Below are 26,145 nucleotides of genomic sequence, written 5' to 3'. Positions count from 1 at the left end.
TTATCTACTGTGCCCAAAAGTTATTGTGAATTTCATTTGATGATATGGGGATATTTCAATCAAGCTTCTGAGTTGATTATATTGACTATTTTCTTAACCCCAAGTTTGTTTTTAAAAAAAAAAAAAACTTATCAATGACAGTCACATATGGATTCAATAAGGATATTTCAAATTTTACTACCATATAAAAAAATTTTATACTATTAAGCAATAATAGTTATAGAAGAAAGTAAAAGCAATAATATTAAGTGATAGTCTGATTTTTTATGCTGACTTTTTAAAAATTATAATCGGTAGTTATAGGATAAAAATATATGGGATATTTAATCTTGATTGTAACTTTCAAAATAAAATTTTAACCGTACACTATTGTAATGCAAATTTCAATAAATAAGGCTATTGCAAGTTATTAAAAGTTTGTTAGAAAATGGAAAAAAGGAGAAAAAAAATATTAGTGTTTGCGATAGAGTTGGGTGGTAATAAGTTTCTTTGGTCATGGTTTCTAGTAATTTTTTGTGTCTATTTGATTTAACTTATCCAATAGTCATAAATATTTATTTAAGAGTAATGATACAGCCACAAACTCTTGTACAAACTTATTTTGTACAAACTGATGTGGCATGATAAGATTGGTTGAATTAAATATCACTTGACCCACATGATTTGTTTTTATTAATTTATATTTTCATTCAACCAATGAATTAATGCCACGTCAGTTTGTACAAAATAAATTTGTACAAGAGTTTGTGGCTGTATCATTACTCTTTATTTAATCCTATAAGATCTTATCAATTTTTTTAGTAGAACTTTTGAACTTAAATAAAAACTCAACTTATAAAAATTCTACCAATAAAACTCTACTTAAATAAATTTTACTTTAAAAATTGTACCAAACAGACCCTTAATTTTGATTTGTCCTTGAATACTCACGAACTCTCAGTCCGGTCAAATTTTTTTTTGGGGAGGGGGGGGGGGGGGGGCGCGGGGGTTGCAACTCAAACGATGCTGAAAAATGCAAAGAAAAAACTAACAAAGCTATCTTCGTTTATTTTAGATCCTCTGTTGAACAGAGTCGTGTTAAATCTGCACTATAGCAATAATATTGAAAAGGTTAAAAAAATCATTCAATAAAAAAATTTGCAATGATTAAAGATAAGTAAAAGAAAAAAAATATTCTCAATTAAGTATACTTCATAATAAAAGATTTTATCAAATAAAAACAAAATAATTGATATAATGAAAAATTAATTGAAGCTGTATTATGTTGAAGTTGTAGGACACGGTGAACTTGTACAGCCCTTTAAAGCCTACATTACACTTACTCACTAAAGCACCAATCCAGATGTAACCGCAAAAATCCATCTGGAAACTTAGGCCATTCATCCATAAATTGATTCAATTCGTCAGAATTAAGCATAGGACCTCCAAACTGTTTGAAGCTCTCAATCTTTGCATCCATTAAATAATACCGCCAGCTTTTGATATCATCAGAATTGCAATTTTTCAATTCTGGATTTCGCAAGTAGTCATAAAGCCACTGCAACATAACCAAACATCAAATAATTCAGTTAACATAAATACAATTGTCTTACAGACTTGATAGCAGTTCTAGGCCAATAAAATCCCTAATCAAGAAAACAAAGGGAAAAAAGGGAACAGACATTTCTCCTCAAAGTGCAAATTGAAGCATGAGCTTTCATCTACTTATTGTTTACAGTAAGAGTTTAAAACTTAGCAGACTTTCAACATGAAAGCTTAAATATAAACTCTTTTTTGGAATTTGTGTAATTCAAATTCAACCATTTTCTGAGAACAAATTTGGTACACCAACAATGAAAAATATAATGAATTTACAGAGTACTACTTTTCTTTCTTACCTCCCATGAACTTCATGAGAATTAACATTTTTCATTTTCTTTCCTTCCCTCTCTTCCCTTCCCTCTTTATCTATAGTGAAATTATTTAGTCAACAATAACATGTTGACCATCATAAACAAATGCATAAAATAAACACTCAACAATGAATGGGTGTTGCTCCTCATACGTGGTAGACAAACACAAAGTCCTTGGGTAACAAATCCAAAAAATGCCATCCAACACAATTTCATACTCTGATGGTGAAACATCCGAAAGATCCATCCATAACATCAGACTCCCAACTCCAACCGGAAGTGAATTAAAGCATCTACTCAATTCGTATAGATTAAATAAGCTCTAGGAAAACCACAAGCAAATAAAGAGCCAAAAACAATTAGGAACGATGTTAAAAAGGGGGGGAAAAATTGACAAAGCACAACGGAAACATCAAACCAATTTATAAAGAACTTATAAACATACCTGGCTCAATCTGAGTTCTAACGTTAGGTCATCAATTTGATTGGATAGTCCAAGAAATTCTTTTAAGTTAAGGAACCAACAACCGTCAAGATCATCGCGACATGTAAACTCTATTTTCTTCCAGGGACATCGAGAATTTATTGATATAATGGGAAATGGATTCCTCTGGAAACTATATGAAAGTAAGTTGGGAGCATCAACATCAATTGCCTTCAAATTTTCACATAACTTAATACTCAAGTACTTAAGCTGATTACTTGAAATCTTAATCCTTTCAAGGAGAAGACAGCCACACAGAAGCAGATCCTTAAGCAAGGGAAATTTTGAAATAAAATTATGAAACTCTTCTTCTTTAAGCTTGAATGACGTTAAATATAACTTCTCCAAAAGTGGACATGCAGCCACGTCAACCACCCGAGGGCCACCCCAGGACAGAGTAAATCTAAGGCTTAACTGTTGAAGACCTGGAACAACAATATTAATACTTTCAAGTTCAATCGACTCTGATCTAATTGTCAAAATCTTGAGTTTGTGAGCTTCACAGATGCACAAAAACTTCAAGCCCGAACAGTTTTCAAGCCACAAATCTTCAAGGAGATGGCATTCGGAGATAAGCTTTTGCACCATCTGATCATTTAAATAGATTCTATCTAAACAAAGCTCTTTGAGAGAATGGAAACTCATGGCATAAGAGGGCTGCTCAAACTTACAACCGCCTAGACGTAAACTAGTCAGCAAATTGGCAGAAAAGATGGTTTGAGGCAAAGTGTAAGTGAAAACCTCATTATTTTCTTCATCTGATATGATCTCAAAATCTAAATCTTTTAACCCATTCTCTAAGGCCAATCTTATCCATTTATCAAATAGTGGAGGCGAACGTTGAAGATCTATAACACTTATGCAGATTCTAAGTTCCTGCATAGACAAGTTAAGTTTGCAGAAGCGAGACAGGGAACGGTCAACAACTCTGATAAATCTCTTAAGACTTCTACGAAATTTTCTGTTTTCCCTCAAAAAGATCAAGGTATACGGAGAAGTATCTTCTAACCCACGAAAGTTGTGTTGAATAAAATCAAAGATGGGGAATGAAGATTGAAACTGCCTCCATCTCTTTGACAAAATACTAGTACGAGCAGCCTCTTTAGCAGAGAGAAACGACATAATATGATGGATGATAAAAATAGGAAGATCCGATATACAATCCACAGTCTCATCCATAATCTTCAACTCTGTAACAACATTCAGATTCATTCATGTTTGCATCAAATTTAAAGAACAGAGTGCTGCGTATTGAAAAATATTAAACTCAACAACAAAAATTACCAAAAAAAATTATAGGGAACACAGAACACTGCAGACGAATACACAAGAATAACTAAATTATTATAATTCTTATTTAATTGTAAAACAGAGGAGATAGAGATCAGAACCAGACTCAATTAAAAGATGCAAAACATGCAGGTTAAAGAATCAAAATTTACCTTATACAAAACAAAGTAATTAAATCTGAGGATAAAGATCTCCCGCATAAACTGCTACAACAGGCGGCGAGGGATTGTTATCAGACCTGACTGGCTTTTATTTATTTATTTATATTATCATAAATAAACAAATCCATCTTCGGGTAGGATAAGGATTAAGAATAAGAATCTATTGCTGCTCCGGAGTCTGGCTTACCGTCGCCTATTAACCCCAAAGGCCAAATCCCCTGTCTGTTTTATGAAAATCACAAAAACCACTACTGTTTTTTAAATTTTACAATTAAACCCCTTATGTTGCAAATTTACTTGCATACACCATACGGTACCGTAAGTCCTTTGACGCCGTTATTAACCCATTTAATTATTCATGTCAAAATGAACGAAAACATAATTAAGAGTATTTTCAAAACACTTTTCAAAAAAAATTATACATCTTATTTAAAAAGTCATATCAATATTAAATATTTTAAAAGACACGTTAATTTAAATTCTTCAAACAAGATTTATTTCTCACTCTTTAATATTATCGAGTGAGTTTCTCCCTCTTTTATTAATATTTTATTATTATTTATTAAAAAGATAAGACTGTAATAATTATCATTTATATTTTCTTTTAAAAATATAACAGCAATTTAATTTAATAATGAAAGGATTTAATTAAAATAATATTAACTTATTCTTATTTAATGAATATTTTGAAAGAGATTATATTTTTTTATCTATTTATTTATCACATCATTAAATAAATTGATATTTAAAGAATAAAATCGAAAAAAATCTTATGGAGATGCTCTAATATCTAACCCAGCATCAGTCGCTCGTCAAATCGAAGTTACCCAATTGCAATGCGGTTTTTGATGTGCTTACAACAATATAAGAGGGCCGGGCCAGAAGCCCAAAAAAAAAAAGAGGAAAAAAAAGTCTTTTTACAGTATTTTTGTAGTTAAAATTTTTCTCAAAACTGATTTTCTCATTCTCTATCTAAATATTAACTAAAGTGTTGAAAATAAAAATTTTAGAATTTAAGGTGTGAGAATTATAAGTTAAATAATGAGTGTACTATATGCCCATTTAAAGAAATTAAAATATTGACTTATAATAAATTATTATTAATAGTACTTCAGATTATGGATAATTTTATAATATATATAATTAAAGTGTTCAGAATTGTTTTTATGGTATAAAAAACTTTCCGAAGTCAACAACTAGGTGCTGCATTGCGTCAAGTCGGGCCTGGACAAGGCCCAAGAAAGGCCCGGATTTTGTGGTAATAATGGGTGGAAACGGGTGAGTACTTATTATAAAACCCTAATTTTATTAGTTAAATATATTTATTGACTTAAGACATTTGCTACATCGGGCTTCAACTCATCGTCATTAGCCATTTTCTAGTATAAAGATTATATGTTACAGCATATATATTTTAGTTCTATATTATTTTAGTATCGCATCTCCTTGCTATAATGATATGACTTTGTTTAATGGCTTCATTAAACTAGCTACCATCCCCTTTTTTATTACATATTCTAAAATGCTATGCTTTATTTTATACTTAAATTTCAATATTCATAGCAATAATAAATGATACTTTGGACCTTTAGCAGAGGAGTTTTATCATTGATAAATGAATACATTATTGGTAGTATTGGAGCACAAGGAGTGCTTTCCTTCAAAATACCCGGACGCATAAATAAATGACAAGAAGCATTGGTCGTAAATGGCTAGAAACCCCAATTCTATTTGACTTCGTGAGCTTACTTTCTAGGTAGTTTATAAGTTGCGGGTTTGATTTGAGATGTTCTGCAACAATAACAACTTTAGACGCTTGCATATTAAATTCGTTGCCATTTAAGCTATGTTTTCTAATCATAATTCCTAGAGAATAATATCACATTTATAATTCATGTCTGACACCTATCGATTTGAAAAACTCCTATTTGCCCGGCCAAGTCAATTTTTAATATATTTGCGGATGAGGCAGGCTCTGCACCTAAAGCATAAAGTTACTATTTGTTTGGGCTGTTCGTCATCACGTGGCCTGTAAACTATCTGTTTTACATATTTATTTAGAATAAACCAAGAAAGTGATAATTTTATTTAAGGAAAACGTCTAAAAGATGTTTTGATTCTTTACTTCATCTGAAAAAATTCATAATTCTACAGATCTGCTGCTTATTTATTTTTTTATTTTTATGATTATTATGTAACTTATGGGTTTCACCTTAATATAAAAATATGACATGTCTCCATATATGCTACCCTATGTTAGATTCTTCCTACAGTTATATTTACTTGATTGGATGAGAATTATACATGGTAAGAATTATACAGTTGATCATGTATATATTGTTAGTATATAAGACTTCACTTTTTCTCATTTATTTTTTACCATGTAAGCACTTCAAACACTCATAATAATACGCATACACTCGAGGAACAATACTTCAATAACTTAGCAGATATATATCACAACTTCAAAACAATAGTGAATTAAAAGGTCACATCACCGCAATTCAAAACAAATCGCAAAAGTCTAGCAATTTGAAAATTGTCATTCGATTCACAAGCATACACAATTCCATCAAGAACCAACCTCTCTCGATGGTATTTACGTGACAAATAGAAGCTATGGTCCATGGCCAAGTTATAGGTAGCCTCCATGATTGAGCACAAACTTATATCGCAATCTGTTGTCCCCATGCAATCCACAAGTCAACTAAAGTCAATGGCCGGTGGTGTTGATGATACCACATGCAATTGATATGTGTTATCCATTTATACATCCTTGTGCCTTCTCACATTATATGCTTCCAGATGATTTGACTTTTTAGTCTTCAACGACTTCCAAATTCTGCAGCACATACACCCTTTCAGGGATTGTGGTTGCTTTTAGAGGACTCTCATTATATCACCGGAAAAAAAAAAAAATTGCTGCATTCTTGATATTGAATCAAATTAAATTTCTTACGACGCTGTATAGTTGATAAGTATTTTGATACTGTTACCGAAGTGCCTATAATGAGAATCAATCATATCTATGTCCATATTTTTTAATAGAGAGAATTATTTCTTGTGAAGATCAATTTAACAGTGTGATATAGAGGGACATTCATCTTGGTTTCATGGGCACAAATCTTTTGGTGTAGTAAGCATGCCCCATACTTGAATTTTGATTTACAGAAACAGATAAGGATAACGTTCGCATGTTGCTGAGAATAATTGTTTTGAGTTCCAAGAAATGCATGAAAAATTAAATGGAATTAATAGTGCTATCACATAAGATAATATCTAGCAATAGGTCATTCAATAAATGGCTATACTTCTTGGAAAGGCTAATGCTAAGTTACATGTATGTCACTTACAACCCTCTCACATGAATAGTGAATGGTGTGGGGCTACTCACTATTCATGTGAGAAGGTTGTAAGTTACATGCATGTAACTTAAGGGGATCCGGCTTGGAAATTCAAAATTTGAGTAGCATGAATAGAAGTTAATTCCTATTTTTTTGTGTAACCGATTTTATTGTTATTGTTTCTTTAGAGAGACAAATTGATTGCATTCTCAACATTTTCTTTCAATAAAGTTTCGAGACATAAAAAAGAGATAAAAATATCCTAGAATAATCAAAATGATGATTATAAATTTTCACTTATATAGTGCCCTTTGAGGTTCATCTTTTTAATGAATTAGTATAATAAATTACTAAAAACGATAAAGCAAAATGAAAAGAGCAATTATATTATCAATTAATGAGACCATACTTGTGAACTAATTAATAAGCGAAAGTGTGAAACTAATGAAACAAAGCAGCACTTTTGGCCACTTAATACAACGCCAGTCATATAACTATAATGAATCCCCATGTACTTTTGTATCTTTAACATGTAAACAAGTGAAACAAAATATTTATTAAGACCCAAAAACAATATATATATATATATATATATATATATATATATATATATATATATATATATATATATATATATTCCTTCATTTTTCAGGACTGCATACCCATGGCTTCAAGCAAACCCTTAGTTTTTAGATAAAATTAAGATTTAAGTTGCTGCCATTTTTAAGAAAAATCCTATATCTGTTTTATACAGTCCACAGGCCATAACCAAGACATAGGTAGCTAGCTTTCATGATTGAGCACAAAATCCATGACTTTTTCTCAGAAAATCTACAAAAACAGCACAGCTTCTGATAGAGTTTTCAGCACTTAAGTGCATTCCCCACCATCAAACACGCACATCCACACACACACACACACTATTTTACCCAAATCAAAACCAATGAAGTTGACTTCAATGGAAGAACACTAAAGTACATATATAGAAAAGAACATAAACTAAAGTCAATTTAATCATGATCATTGCCATAGGAATGTCGCGTGAAAGTAAAATTGAAAAAAAAAATATATGGCTAAGACCTAAGGGAATGGAATGGTATATTCCTAGAATAAACTTGTCCACTCATCACCATTCTCATTTTTCTTAAGTGATTTCTCTTACATCCATCCAATTCAAGAGGGCTTTATTGACACCTAGGTACCTATATATTTTAAGCAAACGCATGTCAACTCATTGCATGTTTCTTAATGCCCATTGAACAAATTTGGAAATCTCACTGGCTACAGAACAATTTTTTTTTTTTAATTTCACATTTGGTAAGTTTTGCGGTGTAGTTTCCTCACATTTTTATGGGCAGTTCGAAAACCGAATGAGCTTAGAATTTGATGCATTTAGTTTTTCATCATTGATCGGTTTAAAACCGCATCTGTAATTAGCTAGGAAAGGATCCTAAATCCCTTTACAATATATTTAGATAATAGATTTGAACATCTGCCTCAGCTCTTTTACATAACTCTTCGTCTCATGATTGGCTCTTCTGACTATTATGCATCAGCTCAACTGCAATCTGTCGTTTATCAAGTACTGATGTTGGACCAAAAAATTAGACAAAATAACGATAAAAACAACTATAAATCTAATGAAACTTACTTAATTTACAACAGAGTAACTCCGGCCAATATTATTCTTTTAATTTTCTATCGTGATCACCTTATCACCTCTATATCTGTTTACAACATTTCTCGTCCGTGACCTTCTAACTTTTGGATATGAACCTTTGAGACAACATATCCGAAAGAAAGTCATCACATAAACCAGTGAAAGTGAACTATTGTGTAGACAGAAGCACTTTGGGCCTCTGGAAATCAATCAAAATTGGCACTCAAAAAGCTGATTGTGCGTAACTGCTTTTAACGAAGCAGATTGCGGGGCGAGCATTTCATTTTCCTATTCTAAACACGTTCGATCCATTGCATTTGCATATCTGTCTGCGTTGACCGCTAACAGCTTAATACTTGGATTTGTGAAGTTATAGTCCATTTAAGTTCAAGCATATGTTCTTAGAAAAATATGATGCCTGGTGAGGGTGGCTTCCTTGTAAGCCTCTATAGAATCCCTTATTTGACCGTGTGTTAATTGTGGTTTAAATGGAAACATTAACAATTTATCATAAATAAAATACTATGTGATTTATATTTAGAACTTAATTAATTAGTTGGTTCTTGGAAGCAAGAGGTCGAGAACAAGCAGAAGTGGATTGATAAGGATGCATGGCTTCAATTAGAAATTCTTAGGATCGGATCTGAATTTTATATTGGGATGACCCGAATTGACACTCACACCCCGCTACACTAAAAGTGTCAAAACATGCAAAAGCTTCAAGATCTAACAGGTAGGTATATGAGAGATTTGGATCTAGTGTTAATTTGAGTTTAAAAATGATTTATAAATATGGTTCAAATCAAATTATGCATTCGGAAAGTCTTGTCTGGACCTATGTCCAGTTTAATGCCTAGCAATACCTGCTTGATATATCATAATTGAAGTAATCTAAACATATACTTAAAAATAAATAAATTACTCCCTCGGCCATTTTTGTTTTTAACTTGAAAGATTCATACTAGAGATATATTGCTAAAATTGACGGCAATAAATCTACCCACACAAACAAAAAAGAGTTATTAATAGGAGAAGGGATCTCTCTTCATCTATTACATATTAAAGAGAAAATCACCTAAAGATAGCGTTAGATTAATTAAGTAGATTGGAGGAGCGTCTAAATACATTATAAATCGGGTCAAACATACCCATAATTGCCCTAATTTAAATACTAACTAAAAATTAATAAATTTAACATAAATCAACGATACAAAGATACTGTAAGTACGTAAACTTTGACACTATCGTAAATGATTTATTTTAAAAAATTCTTTAGTTACCTTCTTAGATCTAGAGCATTGAGGTGTTGAAATAAGGTCCTCAAAGAATGGCTTAGAATCCCCACAATCAAATATTAACACAATCAAATATGCCACTTCGGCCTTGGTCGGAGTGGTGGGCTGCTGCCCTCACAATGCTTGTGAGGGCAGCGGTTCAAGCCCCCACAAAAGCATTTGTGGGGGCTAACGTGCTTATTTGCTTAATATTTCAAAAAAACTTTCTCTCCCTCGTGAATACGAGTGGAGTATAGACATCCCTCTTCTGTAAGGGCTTATTTGTCTGGGCATGTACTTCACAGAATTCAATGTAATAATATAAGTCCCAATCATGTATTTCTGATTGTAAATATCAGTGTAATATATATGCTAAAATAGCAGTTGTAAATATCTGTGTACTCAAAGAATGGCTTAGAATCCCCACAATCAAATATTAACACAAGATTCCCAGTGGGATCCCACCATGTGTACACCGCAACACACCTATCAAATCTTACCGCCAATACGCAGAATATTCTCATCAAACCAAATGGCAGCTAAAAAGCTAAAACAGAAATAAATTCTCTTCTTTCGTAAAGATAAATATTCTGCTCATCAAACAAAGTTCATTAATTAATGGTGGGCAATACACAATACAATATATAAAGATACTTGTTCAACAAATTGTTTTGAACCTTTTATGGGCTTTACAATTTTGTAAGGATAAGAAATTAAATCTGAAAAAACGCCTACCTCTCGCCGCGTAAGGACAATGAATGTGTCTGTGTCTCTTCCATTTTTATGATTTGCATTTTGTATGCTGCCAATGGAGTCAAGAACAACAACAACAATAATAATAATGATAAATAACAATAAGCATAATATTCTCTCTTATTGCATACCTGTAAAAATTGGTGGTTCTGGTTGGTGATATTTTATGAAGCAAATAGGGCAAATCAAATGTTGTCTCAACGGCATGTACGCGGAAGCTTTTGACCGGCTTTGATTCTTAAAGATGTGCTATCCAACAGGATTGAAGATTAATGGGATACTGACTACTGACAAGAATTATTCCACTTTCTTTTAAATAATCAAAGTAGGTTGCGTAGGGAAGGCCATGATTGTATGGTTTTGGCATAATCTTGTGGACTCGCAGACTGTGAAACAAAGTTCCGAAGAAATATGGTTAAAGAGTAATAATAATGGAGAGATTTTTTTTAATAAAATGATATGGTAAGATTATATTGGTTTAATTAAATACGTGTTCTCTTGTATGATTTGTTTTTATTATTTTATATTTTCATCAAATTCATAAATTTATGTTATATCGGTTCTATAAAAAAAGTTTATATTAGAGATTGTAACTTTATCATGATCCACTTAGGTAAAGGTTGAGAGAGCCACTACTTTCACAATTGTGAAGGTAGTGGTTCGAGTCCACTTAAATTCTTTTTAATTATAGATAATAATAAGAGTGGATTAGACATTCTTTGAAATTGTCTGATTGTAAATATTTGAATATCAGTCTCATGTAAATTTTTAAAAAAATTATCATCGCTACATGAGTTTATTGAATTGTGATGTAAAGAGATTGCAAATCCATGTTTCAAGTGCCCCCAAGTGTCTGTGATTCTCAACCAATTTTATTTGGGGTCGCTTGAGTTCAAATTTTAGTGTTGTAGGTGTTAAAAAAATTCATTTAGACTTTACGTAATGTTATGATTTTAAAGAAAAAAATAAAATTAATTTGGGTTTACAACTTGTTTTATTTTAGGGGAATGTCTATATGGATGTCAATAGGGTAGATATAGGTTGGATCTACTCTACTCCAAATCTAGATACATCATAAAATTTGAGATCCATATCTATTCTTGATCTGTTATGGATCCATATTTTCTGCACTATATCAAAATCTAAATAATAATAATAATAAGATCTATATTTGCTCCAAATGCCCCAAAAAATAATTAAAATCCAAATTTACTCTAAATCCGTCATGAATTTTAAAACTCAATAATAAAAGAGTAATAATTTTTTAGAAAGAAAATTAAAGAGTAAAATGTATTGATAATAATTAAATTATATAATTTGTCTCGAAATATAAGAAATATTGTAGCTTATGCTTTTACACCAAACAAACAAATAAGAAAGATAATAAAATATTCATCATAAGTAATTGCTGGAATAAGATTATTGTAATATTCTAATGTCACCTTCACTATCCTGATACCCAAGCACACTATTATCATTCTTATAATATTAAATAATGACATATAAGTTAAATATGATTTATATTCAGTGATAGTGCTTAATATTTTTGTTATGACCATATTTAACTAATTATGTAATTAACATAATTATTTTATGGTAGCTAGCTACCACTAATTAGTGATTACACAACAAATATAAGATTATGAGAAAATAACATAAGGGAAATTATCAATTGTATACCCTTAGTTTATTCCGTTATCAAATTTATTACAACAATTTTATTGTATATCAGTCGTCCACTCTAAGTTGATAAAATATATATGCTGTCCACCAAACTGTTAGTTGCCGTTTAAATATGATGACGTCAGAAGGGTAATATGGTCTTTTGATATGATATAAGTGATAATTTAAGGATATATAAGTGATAATAAGATATTTTAAGGGTATACCAGTGATAATTTTCAAGGGTAAAATCGTCAATTCACTACAGTTCCGTTAACTTTCAAACGGTAGCTAATGGTTTAGTGGTCGGTGGACAACTTTTGTTAATTTAGGGTGGACAATGGATACATCCTTAAAGTGTTGTAGTATTTTTGATAAAAGCGCAAATTTAGAGTATACGAGTGATAATTTCTCATAACATAAAAGGAAACTCATGTCTAGAGATTTACCTAACAATTAAAAGACTGATCCAAGCATTTTAAAATCAAGCAGAGAAGCGAGAGTATAGACTGAAAAGAAAGAAAGAGATTGAACTGAAGAGTGAAATATTTACCACAAAAAAAAAAGGCCGGCTATCCTAATTTTACTCTATACTTAATTATTTTTGTCTTATTATCATTTAAATTTACAAAACTAACCTTTAAATTTTAAAATTCTTAAATAAATTCTAAGTACCACTAATATGCTATGAATAAGTTTTATTATCATTTATAATCACACAATTATTAAGAAATTTTTAAAATAAAATTAAACTAAACGGAAAGTGGATATGGATTTGAATCTAGATATTGAGATAACTTCAAGCCTACTCCAAATCTGACTTAGATCTATGTATCGATAACCAAATTCAAATCAAATCCATTTTACATGGACCCAAATCCAATCTAATTAGATTTAATTTTTATCAGTCAGATCCCTGGTAGATTTTGATACCCTATTTCATCTCTTATATTAAGGCAATATAAGAAAAAACCCCCCAAAATTTGGAAGCTTTAGTAAAGCCGTAAAAAGTTGAACTACAGAATTTTATATGGAATATGATTCTAAATTTTGTAGTCAGACACAATTCTACTGTAAATTACTTCGGAATTGTAATAATTGTGATTTCACTATAGATGTATGGAAACTGAAATTTGAATGATTTATTTTATATGTTTTGAAATTTCCTAGTTTTAAATATTAATATTTTCTTAAATATATATAAAATAATATTGTATCATTTTGCCTCACCACAGAAAATTCTTGGCTCCACCACCGATAACAAAGATGTTTTAAGTAATTTTTTTAGATACAAAGGCTTTTACAAAATCAAATATTGCATTGGGAATTAAACTAATTGCAACGTAAAGGATTTATTCCCAAGAAAAAAAGAAAGAAATGCTGAAGGATCATTTACCCCATAAATTTAAAAGTATGAGTTTCTTAGACCACATAAATTACCTCCATTTCTTACTTTTTTAAATAATCGTTTATCAAATAAAAAAAATATTAGTAATAATAATCTTGGAGAATTTACTTATACTAAATCCGAATATGCTGAATAATTTAAGCAAATTAACAGAACACATTAATCACACGATCAAAAATAAAAAATGAGGGTAAAATCGTAAGTAAACAAAGCAGACACAGCAGCTGATATGGAACTTTTTAGAGAATTTTGAAAGCAAATGCGTAATCTTTAGGAATTTATAAGTATCTGAAAAGGAAAACAGCTTTTTGAGCACATTGATTAATTATAATTAAAACGTACGTACTAGTAGAAATCCACAGTAAGCTCGTGATGAAATGCATGTAATGTTGATAAATGCATTATGCATGTTTATCACACCAAAAACGAAAAATAAGAAAGAAAGAATTAAGAATCCAATGAATAAACAAGTAAAAATAATTGGAAAAATCCTGGATCAAATTCTTCACACATGGGCGTTTTCATTAATTAACGTATTTTTTAAAAGAAAAAAAAAAGGAAGAGCAGAAAAGAAATTCTCGGATCTATTACTTCATAACAGATGTGCATGCAAATGAATAAAATTTGAAAAAAGAGATAGGAAAGAAAATTTCAAGATCTAACACTTTCAGTCATTTGCGTTTGAAAATTGAAACACATCAAATTAACTAAGGAAAACAAAAGAGAGAGAGAGAGAGAGATGGAGAATGATATCCAAGAAAACTTGATAAAAGGGAAAGGCCGGTTAAAACAACACTTAGTATTTAGAAAGATAATAATAAAGTACGCCTTGGGATCGTATTCGTAGCATGAGAGCACTGTTAAAATTAACAGTGCATTTAATATATTTTTTGCGATTGGTGTTTTGCTCCATGTCAGTTGTTGCGGACCTGCTGCTGGGCTAGAGTCTAGAAAATAATTCTTCCCTCTTATTTTTTGATTAATTTTATATATGAATAGAGTTTTTATTTTGTTTTTATATTTGTCCCTATTCAGTTGCCCTTATATTTCATCAATTTCATATTACAGTAGATTTATTTTATTTTCAAATATGTGCCTAATTCAATTATATTTTTTTTCCAATTGAAATTAGTGACTTATTTTATAAAATGATTAAATTATAATATTTATTGAATAGATTGAAAACATTAGGAGTCTAAAATGTGATTACCGCTTTAATTTATTTTAAAAAAATTCTAATTGAAAAAAAAGTATGTTAATGTAATATAATTTCATCACTAGTATTAAAAGTACTTTAAAAAAACATACAGTAACAATTATCAACATTTTCATAAATTTTTTATGTAACTTTTTATATTTTATTTATTAGTTACATTAATTAAGAGGACAAGTTCGAAAATAAAATTTGAATATTTTGAGTACTTTTTATAGAAGAATCATTAGCATCTAGTTTTTTTAAAGAGAGTCAAAGTGTCTAGTAAAGAAATAATGACACCCAAATACCTTTTTGATTGGTTGAATTTAGTTTATTATTGAAACTTTTGACTAATAATACTTTTATAATTTAAAAAGATGAATAAATTTTAATTATTTAATTTATTTAGACGTGATAATTAAGTACTTTTCAAACATAAAAATTCTACTTGCAATTTTTAATTGATTGTAATTACATGTATTTGTTTATTTTAACTTGAAATTCTTAATTGATTTCTTAATTCTTATATAATTACATGTTATTATAGGTTGCAATGTCAGATTCCATAATTGAAAAATAGTATTTTTATATTTGAATTGTCTTTTATTTTCTACTTATTTTCTATAATTATTTTTCTTTAGACTACCTATTTTTAGGATTTTTTGTGTCTCCGTTATTTGATATTCCTATTTCTACTTATGAATGTTTATGCTCACTTTAAAATATAAAATTTTTAATTTAGCCCGGAACAATATAAAATTTTGCGACCGGCCCTGCTCCATGTTAAGAGATGAACTTTTTCAAATGAAAAGTGAAACGAATAACCTTAAAAAAAAGGAGTGCATTTTATTTGAATTTTACCTCTCGTTAGTCCAAATCATAGACTATTTTGTTATCCATGAAAATAGAAAATGAGAATCAATTTTATTTTTTTTAAGCAACCCCAATGATATGAGGGGATATGTATTAAATAATAGAAAAAAAATGACACCTAATCGAGAAGGACGCAGTGAGCCTTAGTGCATTCTCATAAAATGCACAATGATAAAATAAAAAAGATCAAAGTTCAACTGTAACAAAATAAAACGGCTGCAAATCAAGAAAAAATAAAAAATCTAATTAAGTAAAATTGTATCTTAGAAAATTTTTAGCATCATTTGAAAGAAATTTCATAGCATCCAAAGAGGAAGTCTGTATAGCAAACTCTCAAATTAGCTGGAGGCTAGCCACGCAATTACTTTGCGAAAGGTCTAAGAGCAACAAATATTCATATAGGCATTGCAGCAAGTGACAACAATAAAGTCAGTGAAAATAGCAAATTGATAACACTTCCAAAATTGCGGGGAAAAAAATAAAAACTCAAATGTATAAGAGTAATTAAAGAAACTGAAAAATCATGTAAAAATATGTATATTTTGAATTTATCCAAGTATCCTCCTGCAATAACTTATCATAAGTATTAGAAAAGAAAGGTAGTTATTACAAACCTCCCCAAAAGTTTTAAACATAAAACAAAATTTGCTTTTCTTTTCCCCAATAGGATACAAATCCCTATACTTAAAAAAGTATATCAATTACTATTCCAAAAAAAAAAAAGGTAGAATACCCATTTCAATTTTTCAATGTTTTACCTTAAACACACATAAAGTTCTACACTTTATGACTCCATTACACGTACCACTACCATTCAGAATATTTGTAGGTTTTGTGTTAATTTTCCCAAATATGTTTAGGATGGATTTATTTACATTTTAAAATTTACTTTGGACACTTATTAACTTTACACACTCAATTAATAATTTCAAAATATTAGTTTTTACTTAGAACACACTTTCAAATTCTTATATGGTTATCGTTACCCATTTCTTAAATTACCTTGTTTCCTCTGTACTCCCAATAAAATATTCATCATCATAAACAAAATGCCCAAACTTTTTCCATTTTTATTAACTTTTATTTTCCTTTTATAATAAGGTTTGATATTTGTTTGTTCTCCTCTTTAATGCGGTTATATAATTTTGTTTTTCAAACCCATGATAGGAGCATATTAGATAGAGCGAAAATCAAAAAGTAAATTTAAAACAAATCTTATTCTTTGATTTTCTTTCATTTTCTTACGCCGGAGTGGTACAAACAATTTATTGTTGTTCCTCCACTTCTGTTTTCCATTCCTTTTGTTTCAATTACAAAGAATGGAACATGTTACTTGATGTTTTCCTAGCAATTCTAATAAACAAAAGTGAAAAACAATTTAGTCAACAAGTAATAAACAACGTTTTGATGTAAACATTGATTCAATTTTCATTATTAATATAGTTTATTATAGATAAAATCTGATGTTGGATAAAAATTTGTTAAAATATATTTTATTAAATTGTCCTTAATAGTAAATTACATTAAGTCTAAATAGAGTAGTCAAAGTAAATTTTAAAGTACAAATAGCCTAAGTTATATATTTATCACAAAATTTTCCTCAAAATATCCATTTGGATTTCGGTCATACCCATAGCGTTTTCATTACAACATTAACGAACTACAATGGATTGAAGCTTTCTCTATTATTAAATTTGTGATTCTAACCATTCACCAACCTTGATGTAATGGAGTCATCTCCACATACTGTATACAAATGCGCTAGCGAACACAAGCAAAGTTAGAAAAAATTGAGAGTGAAACTTTCTCTTTTTGACTCGCTAAAACAAAAGTGAGACGAAAAAAAACTTTAAATTTATGGGTTAATTTACTAAAACCTTTTTTTTTTTCAGGTTTTATGTTTCTAATGACACACCTGTTAAAATTTGTAGTTTATGACATTTGTAGATGAAGTTATCATTTTGCCCTTACTTTGCATTATTATTTTGACGTCAATGAGGTAATTGGTTATTATAAAATTAATATGAGGTAAATGACATATACTGACATGAGAAAACTGATAATTTCTCTATAATTATAATAACATTTTCCTTTCAATACGTACTTCCTTCCTCTGCTAGCTGCTACATCATGACCAATTAAACCAGATTTAAGTTATTCCATAATTCGAAAAAAGAATTCTCCCTTTAAATATAGGAGAATATAAAATTTATATATACAATTCATGTAATTAGTTCAAAATTTAAGGTGCATCCGAAAAGTAACATTCAAAGGCATATATTATTTTACCTTTTTCTTATAATTTATAGTTTCTCATTATTTCATGTAACCCTTAATGCTATATGAATATGATGAGTAGCAACATCGTCTTTCAAATCAGTGCACGATCATAGGGTTGGTTTGCTAATCTTTAATTAAACTAGCTAAATCAATTAATTACAATTTTTAAGTACGTACCAAGAAGTAAACATTTCAAAAAAATTCAATAACTACATGTATCTAAGGCTTCGGTCAAAGTTGTAAAAGTAAATTATTGTATATACATATAAAAAAATGTATTATTCTATATTATCATTCTCCACAAATTGAGTTGATGATGTGATGTGTCTCAGAAAATGAACTTAACAATTAGGCACTAACCTACCAAATCTCAAACTTTATTTATCGTCATTCTTCACTTGCCCTTGAGCCTGACATAAATTTTTATTTTTTATTTTTTTTGAGACTGATTAATCATCAGATTACTGCATTACACAGATATTTACAACAACTGCTTATTGTAGCAGAGATATTACACTGATATTTACAATCAGATATACATGGTTGGGACTTACATTATTATAATAAATTCTATGAAGTACATGCCCAATACAAATAACCCCTCATAAGAGAGGATGTCCATACTTCACTTACATTTCGCAAGGGAGAAGGATATAAAGAACATTTAGCCCCCACAATACTTTTGTGGGGGCTAGAACCGCTGCCCTCACAATGCTTGTGAGGGCAGCAGCCCACCACTTCGGCCAAGGCCGAAGTGGCGAGCCTGACATAAATTAACAAATAAGAGAGGCGCGATATGCCATTTTCATTAAGCACGTTCCCTGCCCAAGAACTCTTTTAAAATAAGCACTTTCCGTAAAGCAACTATGTATTAATCACTTCATGGTCTTAGAAAAATACCCAATTGGCACGTATCAAACCAAACTTGAAGGTGAGATTGTGATATCAATTAAGTGGGTAGATTGTTTTTTTTTTTTTCGAGAAGGGTAGATCTTTAATATTATACACAATATCCCATGTGGGTATGACCAATTGATGATTAACATGAGGCAAGTTTTTTCTTATAAAACCTATCATTAAAATTAACTTTCAATTGCTTTAATTTTTGTAAGATAAATTTGCTTAATCAGCTTGTCCCTACAGAATAAACGAGGATCAGGAGAACTTGAAAGAATATCATATCTTGGTCTGTGTTAAGTCATAATTTGGACCCATTGCAGTCAAATTGTCAAAGTCAAATTGTCAAATTGATGAACTCTAATCTTGATTCTTGGTTGCACCAATCCTACTAAGGAAGCACTAAGATACTTTTATTTTGGAAGTAATTAATTAACTTTCTAACTAGCTTAAGAATAATGATATAACCACAAACTCTTGTACAAACTTATTTTGTACAAACTGATGTGGCATGATAAGATTGGTTGAATTAAATATCATTTGACCCACATGATTTGTTTTTATTAATTTATATTTTCATTCAACCAATGAATTAATACCACATTAGTTTGTACAAAATAAATTTATACAAGAGTTTGTGGCTGTATCATTACTCATAACTCAAACCATTGTAAAACTAATTTATTAGATATATCACGTTATCACTTTATACAAAAGTTTATAAACCAATATATAAGTGTTTAACAATTAATAAAATTAAAGATAAGATTAAACAAACGGCTTATACAAAACATGGACGGAAATAAGAACTCTTAAATACGTTAATAACTGAGAGACAAAAGCTTGAAATGAAACAATGTTAGAATTTAATGTAGGAAGAATTGAGCACTTGACCTTAGATCTAATATAATGTTAGAAATATTATACAATCAATGTGTATGTCTTGGTATAGACTTCATAATTTAACTAGTTACAGAAAAATAAAAACAATACGATTAATTAATAATAAATTAACCAGAAACACAATATGATTAAGTTACCAAAAATTGTATATTGAAAAATTGATTAAAATTTAATTACTTTTTTATGCTCTAATTTCCATTGTTTTCATGGACTTGGGAAAAATTTTCATTCCATAAATAGAATGATGAGTGTTGAAGACTTTATGGTGTAGAGCTAGTTTACTAGAGAAAGCTTGGAAAAAGTACTTTGGAAAAATTGATTCTTGGCTTTTACTTGCTTAGAAGGGTTATGAGTAAAGAAATGAATTATTATTCTATTACATTTACATATATATTGTTTACTGTAACCCTTAATCATGCAGAATATGATTGAAAAGTGCTTCGTAATTGTGTTTCGAATGGTTTCTGGAATAAGCAAAAGAGATTTTTTTTTTTAATTTAATTTAATTTTAGTTGTCTGACTAAACTTTGGAAAGTGCTTTTGCAATTCAGCTTCTAAGATAAGCTCTTTTTATTAGCCTGTATTTAGAACTTTAAGATGACCTAAACAACACCTTAATCACAACACTTGTACGATTGTAAACCAAACAACCAACAATTTTTATTTTTCTTTTTCAATTTTTTTAATTAAAAACTACAAGCAAAGTCTAAGAATTGCCTTTGTCCCAAAAAAAAAAAAAATGGTTTTTCATGAAGCACTCGACACCAATTGTTGGAGAATGAAGTATTATTTCATGTAATTCTTTGCTTTCATTATTTTCTGTAATCAATTTGTAATTAAATGTTATTCATTTAATAAAATATGTGAAAAATGCTTAATTATTAAAATGCACTTTAATAATGTCAAAAAGCACTGTAAGTACGTTAGCAATCACTTGAAAATTGAAAGAAAAGAGCACAATAGGAATGTTCCAATTTTATTCCTCTCCCAAGCACAACATATATGATCAAAAGATTGTTGAAATTCAAAAAGGGATTATTTTTTGTTTTTTATTTTTTATTTTTTTGCTTACAAATGGGAAGAAAAGTGGGGAAGGCAAAAGGAAAAGCAGCATCATTTTTTAATTGGTGCTAAAGGTAGCAGTAGCATAAATGGACGATTGAAATCGAATGGTCATTTTTGTTAAACAGAAGTTGAAATTGGAACCTTCGGATACTCCATTCATTGCCAATAATTCTTTTATCTACTGTGCCCAAAAGTTATTGTGAATTTCATTTGACGATATGGGGATATTTCAATCAAGCTTTTGAGTTGATTTTATTGACTACTTTCTTTAACCCCAAGGTTTTTTTTTTTTTTTTAACATATCAGTGACAGTCACATCTGGATTCAATAAGAATATTTCAAATTTTAATATCATATTAAAAAATTTTATACTATAACTTATAGAAGAAAGTAAAAGCAATAATATTAGGTGATCGTCTGATTTTTATGCTGACTTTTAAAAAATTATAATTGATAGTTATAGGATAAAAATATATGGACAATTTAATCTTGATTATAACTTTAAAAATAAAATTTTAACGTACACTATTGTAAAATGTAAATATTCACATAACTAATATTTGTTGTGGGATCCAAGATCAATATTGACACTGGTAACATTAAGTAGAAAATTGTTAAATTGAATAATTATCATAACATGAGTATGATCAAGTAGTTTTCAAACAGTTTATTTATTTGGGTACTAGAGTTTAAATTTTTTTAAAAATAAAAGGTTAAAAAATCAATTGAGCTTAATATGGTATTCAAATTGATTTAATGTAAGTTTATACAATAATTACAAATAATATGGCAATAACCATATAAGTTGTCTGATATCAATTGACACACTAGTTCTTCAACAAACATATTAAGAAAATAGTATTACCAAAATTAACCATAAACCCCAAATTTGCGATATTTCTAGTATAGAGTCCATGAAAAATGATAATGGCTCCCCCAGACTATACAACATTGTGCAATCTCCACAATCTTCAAAAAAAAAAAAAGGGGAATCCAATCAAAAATACGCAAAAACAATCTATATATAAAAACGAAGTGTTCTGTAGACCCCACCGCAATCAACTGACTACTGTAATTTCACACTTTATTCCCTCTAATTTAGTCATGTAGTCAAAGTAAGGGTAAAAGTTCATTTAGTCCCTATATTTTGAGGTTAGTGTCCGTTTAGTCTTTATATTTTTAAAAATACCTCAAAGTATCCCTATCATTAAATTATTGACATCCTTGACATTACCTTTTATTCATTTTGACTTTTTTTTACAATATTACCCTATTACAATAATGTTCTTTTTTAAACATTATTAAAAAGAAAAATTAAATTACCAGTTTAACACAAAAAAATAAAATAAAAACAATATATATTAATTTTTGTGGAACACTCTGCTGAGAAGTTAAAATATTAATTTTTTTTAAAAATTGATAATTTATTTTTTTACAAAATTAAATTTTTTTGGACACACATGAGCTTCCACAAAAATTAATATATATCTTTTTTTTTTATTTTATTTTTGGGTTTAATTTGATAATCCAATTTTTTTATTAATATCTAAAAAAAACATTACTGTAAGAGTGTAAAATTGTAAAAGCATGCTAAAAAAAATAAAAAATAATGGCATAAGTGTTAATATTTAATAGCAAAGACGTTTTGAGGTATTCTTAAAAATATAGGAATTAAATGAGCACTAAACTTATAATATAGGGACTAAACAAGCTTTTACCTGTCAAAGTAATATAAGCAAATAACCACCCAAAACATAAAATGACAATTTTGCTCTTGACAATGAAATTGCAGCAACTGCCCCAGTAACTGCCACAGTGCCCACTGGACAAATGTTGCTCTCTATAAATTGCAAGCCAGTGCTAACTTATTCCTTCAGAAAAAAATCAACTCTCTCCATTCATAAATTCTTTGTTAAATTATTGCTTTCTTGTTCTTGTTTTCAAGAAAAATGGGTGTGAACTCAAACAGAGTTGAAGATTTCTCAAGCCATGAAACCTCCATTAGAATCCCATCAACAAACACAATAAGCCCACCAATGGAAATACACAGTGTTTGTTTGCCACCCAAGAAAACAACTCTCCAAAAACTCAAGCACAGGCTTTCCGAAATCTTCTTCCCTGATGATCCTCTCTACAGATTCAAGAACCAACAATGGTGCAAGAAACTCATCTTGGCTCTTCAGTTCTTGTTCCCCATTCTCCAATGGGGCCCTGACTACAATCTCAAGCTCTTTAGGTCTGACATCATCTCTGGTCTCACCATTGCCAGCCTTGCAATCCCTCAGGTAACACAAGAATACACATATGCATGCATGTATACATGCATCATGCATTAATAAAGATCAGTGGAATTAGTGGACTAAGGACTCTGAGTTGGGTTACTGTGATATATTCCATTTGTTTTGGATCATTAGAGTAGCAGTTTTGAAGTTTGGTGGAATATTGGCTTGGAAGAAGTTCGTTTAATATTTTCTTACTCTCAAGAAAATTGTTTTTTTACTAAATTATAAGTTTAATTTGATAAGGATTTCAACAAGATTTTTGTTCTTAATCACTACACAAATTTTATTTAATGTTTCTTTTCTTACTTTCACATCGTAAGTTTTTACTTTTTATTCCCTTAGAATCAGACAATATGCTATGCATTATGCATTACCATCAATATAAAATATATTTTTCGTGGAAATTCATATGTCCACCCTGAATTTAGATCGAAACAGATAAGAATTATATTACCTTTCTTTCTTTTTCTTTTCTGGGTAATCTGATATGATTTATAATTTTCTGTATACTGCAGGGAATTAGCTATGCAAAGCTTGCAAATTTACCACCAATTGTTGGCCTCTGTAAGTATCAATCCCTTGCAAGCAGTCCTAAATTACTGGAGTCTTATTATGTTTTAGAAATATATCAATCAATTGCTTTTTGGGTTGCTTGCAGATTCAAGTTTTGTGCCTCCATTGATTTACTCTATTCTGGGAAGTTCTCGACATCTCGGTGTCGGTCCAGTCTCCATAGCTTCATTGGTTATGGGATCAATGCTGGGAGAGGCTGTTTCATACAGCCAAGACCCAATTCTTTATCTCGAATTGGCCTTCACTGCCACCTTCTTTGCTGGCCTGTTTCAGGCTTCTTTAGGCCTACTCAGGTACTAAAAGCCATAACAATTTCCTTTTTTTTTTGGGTTCATCTCCAACTCTTATTTACCCATTTTATGGCATAATTGATTTTATATAAATGGTTGACAGGTTAGGATTTATAATTGATTTTCTATCAAAGGCCACACTTGTTGGTTTCATGGCTGGTGCAGCAGTTATTGTATCATTGCAACAGCTTAAAGGATTGCTTGGGATCGTTCACTTCACTAGCAAGATGCAATTTATTCCTGTTATGTCCTCTGTTTTTAACCAGAGAGATGAGGTTAGTGGCTCACTATGAGCAAGCAATATGCTCTTCTTTTCCTTTTTAACAATAAAGCATTGTCATGGAATGTCTACTAGTTCACTGTTGGTAGCATCTTAAAATGCTTTTCTTGTCTTTTGATGAAATATTTTTTTTATAATTATAAATTATTTGCTCCTCAAAAGATGCCAAAAGGCTAAAGTATAATTTTGTGAACATATGATATGTTTAGCATGCTTGCTTTCTGAATTTTGTTTGAGAGACTAATTTTGTAACAGTAGTCACCATCAAGTTCTAATTAGAAAGTTATTATGATTCTGATGTGCAGTGGTCCTGGAAAACTGTTGTAATGGGTTTCAGCTTCCTAGTTTTTCTGCTGACAACAAGGCAAATTGTAAGACTTGTCGTTTTGCTTGCCTATAGAATTCAATCCCTTTTTCAAGCTAACTAAAGTCGCTAACTTCTGATGAATTGACAGAGCATGAGAAAACCAAAACTTTTCTGGGTGTCAGCTGCTGCCCCGTTGACATCAGTTATTCTTTCAACTCTAATAGTCTTCTGCCTCAAATCAAAGGCTCACGGGATCTCAATTGTAAGAACCCAATATATACATCTACTTTTAACTTACGCAGTCATAAGAAAAATTCTTCCTTGCAGCAGCTATTGAAATTTTTACCTTTTTTCATCTACAGATTGGCCACTTGCCAAAGGGTTTGAATCCACCTTCATCAAACATGCTAAGCTTTAATGGCCCTTTTCTAGCCGTTGCTATCAAAACTGGCCTTGTAACCGGGATCCTATCTCTCACCGTAAGTTACCAAAACTAGCAGTAAAAGTCTTATGGGTAATTCCATGGTATATGGTTTCTGGTTATGTTGCATTTATTCATATTAAGTCAGTAAAATTCCAACCATTTTGATGGGTGGCTTAACCAATCTTATCCGTCTCCTATAGGTAACTCACCTAATAGTGAATGAAAATTAATTTCCTTCCATCAGAGTATTCACAAGAACATGCATAGTGAAAAACATTATGCCAACTGAAACTTGCCATTTCTATTTGGTCTATTCTTTTGGCCTTTTAAGTTTTGACTTTGTTGTCATGTTTGAAATATATGGTTATATTTTTACTTATAATTAGGAAACTTACAATTCTCTTTTTTTTATGACAATTACTCTTTCTAATCATGTTGATATTATTTTATTTCTTTCTGGCTATAGGAAGGAATCGCAGTGGGAAGGACATTTGCTGCTCTAAAGAACTACCAAGTTGACGGCAATAAAGAAATGATGGCTATTGGTTTCATGAACATAGCTGGTTCATGTACCTCATGCTATGTTACCACAGGTGATGCTCCATTTTCCATTTTGTCTGTTCTAAATTTATAAGCAAAATGATACTCAGATTTTCTAAATTTGTCTTTCTTTTTGACGTAACCTTTCAGGGTCATTTTCTCGCTCTGCTGTAAACTACAATGCTGGAGCACAATCAGCAGTTTCTAACGTAGTAATGGCCTCAGCTGTGCTAGTGACTCTGCTTTTTCTCATGCCACTGTTTTATTATACTCCCAATGTCATCTTAGCAGCCATCATCATCACGGCA

The 26,145-nt window shown here is 30.2% G+C and overlaps 2 protein-coding genes across 4 annotated transcripts in view; one reads left to right on the top strand and one right to left on the bottom strand.

The window, feature by feature from the left end:
• Positions 1–1,241: 1,241 nt before the first annotated feature.
• Positions 1,242–4,070, bottom strand: LOC18036113 (putative F-box/FBD/LRR-repeat protein At5g22670). 3 transcript variants are annotated; one of them, XM_024180978.1, is made up of 4 exons: positions 3,819–4,070; positions 2,338–3,620; positions 2,018–2,214; positions 1,242–1,538 (listed from the first exon to the last, which is right to left on the bottom strand). In XM_024180978.1, the coding sequence occupies exons 2-4, from the start codon at positions 3,586–3,588 to the stop codon at positions 1,319–1,321; spliced, it is 1,668 nt and encodes a 555-aa protein (XP_024036746.1). In that variant the 5' UTR covers positions 3,589–3,620; positions 3,819–4,070; the 3' UTR covers positions 1,242–1,318. The 3 variants fall into 3 exon arrangements, with proteins under 3 accessions (XP_024036746.1, XP_024036747.1, XP_024036748.1); XM_024180979.1 differs by having other exon boundaries at positions 2,338–3,566; XM_024180980.1 differs by lacking the exon at positions 2,018–2,214 and having other exon boundaries at positions 1,242–1,537.
• An 18,962-nt stretch (positions 4,071–23,032) lies between these two features.
• Positions 23,033–26,145, top strand: part of LOC18036112 (probable sulfate transporter 3.4) — a 4,318-nt gene continuing 1,205 nt past the window's right edge. Inside the window, exons 1-9 of the mRNA XM_006426983.2 lie at positions 23,033–23,426; positions 23,939–23,987; positions 24,082–24,289; positions 24,390–24,561; positions 24,872–24,937; positions 25,022–25,135; positions 25,236–25,352; positions 25,764–25,890; positions 25,988–26,145. The exon at positions 25,988–26,145 is cut by the window's right edge and continues 174 nt beyond it. Of these exons, the coding sequence (XP_006427046.2) occupies positions 23,091–23,426; positions 23,939–23,987; positions 24,082–24,289; positions 24,390–24,561; positions 24,872–24,937; positions 25,022–25,135; positions 25,236–25,352; positions 25,764–25,890; positions 25,988–26,145 (1,347 nt within the window). The 5' untranslated portion in view covers positions 23,033–23,090. The remainder of the gene's footprint in view (positions 23,427–23,938; positions 23,988–24,081; positions 24,290–24,389; positions 24,562–24,871; positions 24,938–25,021; positions 25,136–25,235; positions 25,353–25,763; positions 25,891–25,987) is intronic.

This window comes from Citrus clementina, unplaced genomic scaffold, assembly GCF_000493195.1.
Source record: "Citrus clementina cultivar Clemenules unplaced genomic scaffold, Citrus_clementina_v1.0 scaffold_7, whole genome shotgun sequence".
Lineage (NCBI taxonomy): Eukaryota > Viridiplantae > Streptophyta > Magnoliopsida > Sapindales > Rutaceae > Citrus > Citrus x clementina.
Note: the sequence above shows the minus strand (reverse complement) of the source record. Positions and strands in the feature narration are given on the sequence as shown.

Excerpts from the sequence above, each read along its gene's own strand:
- LOC18036113 (XM_024180978.1), bottom strand. The coding sequence starts at position 3,588 with ATGAATCTGAATGTTGTTACAGAGTTGAAGATTATGGATGAGACTGTG. Across the intron at positions 2,215-2,337 it reads TAGAACTCAGATTGAGCCAG|AGCTTATTTAATCTATACGA; the intron begins GTATGTTTATAA and ends TGGTTTTCCTAG. Across the intron at positions 1,539-2,017 it reads GAGCAACACCCATTCATTGT|GTGGCTTTATGACTACTTGC; the intron begins TGAGTGTTTATT and ends GGTTATGTTGCA.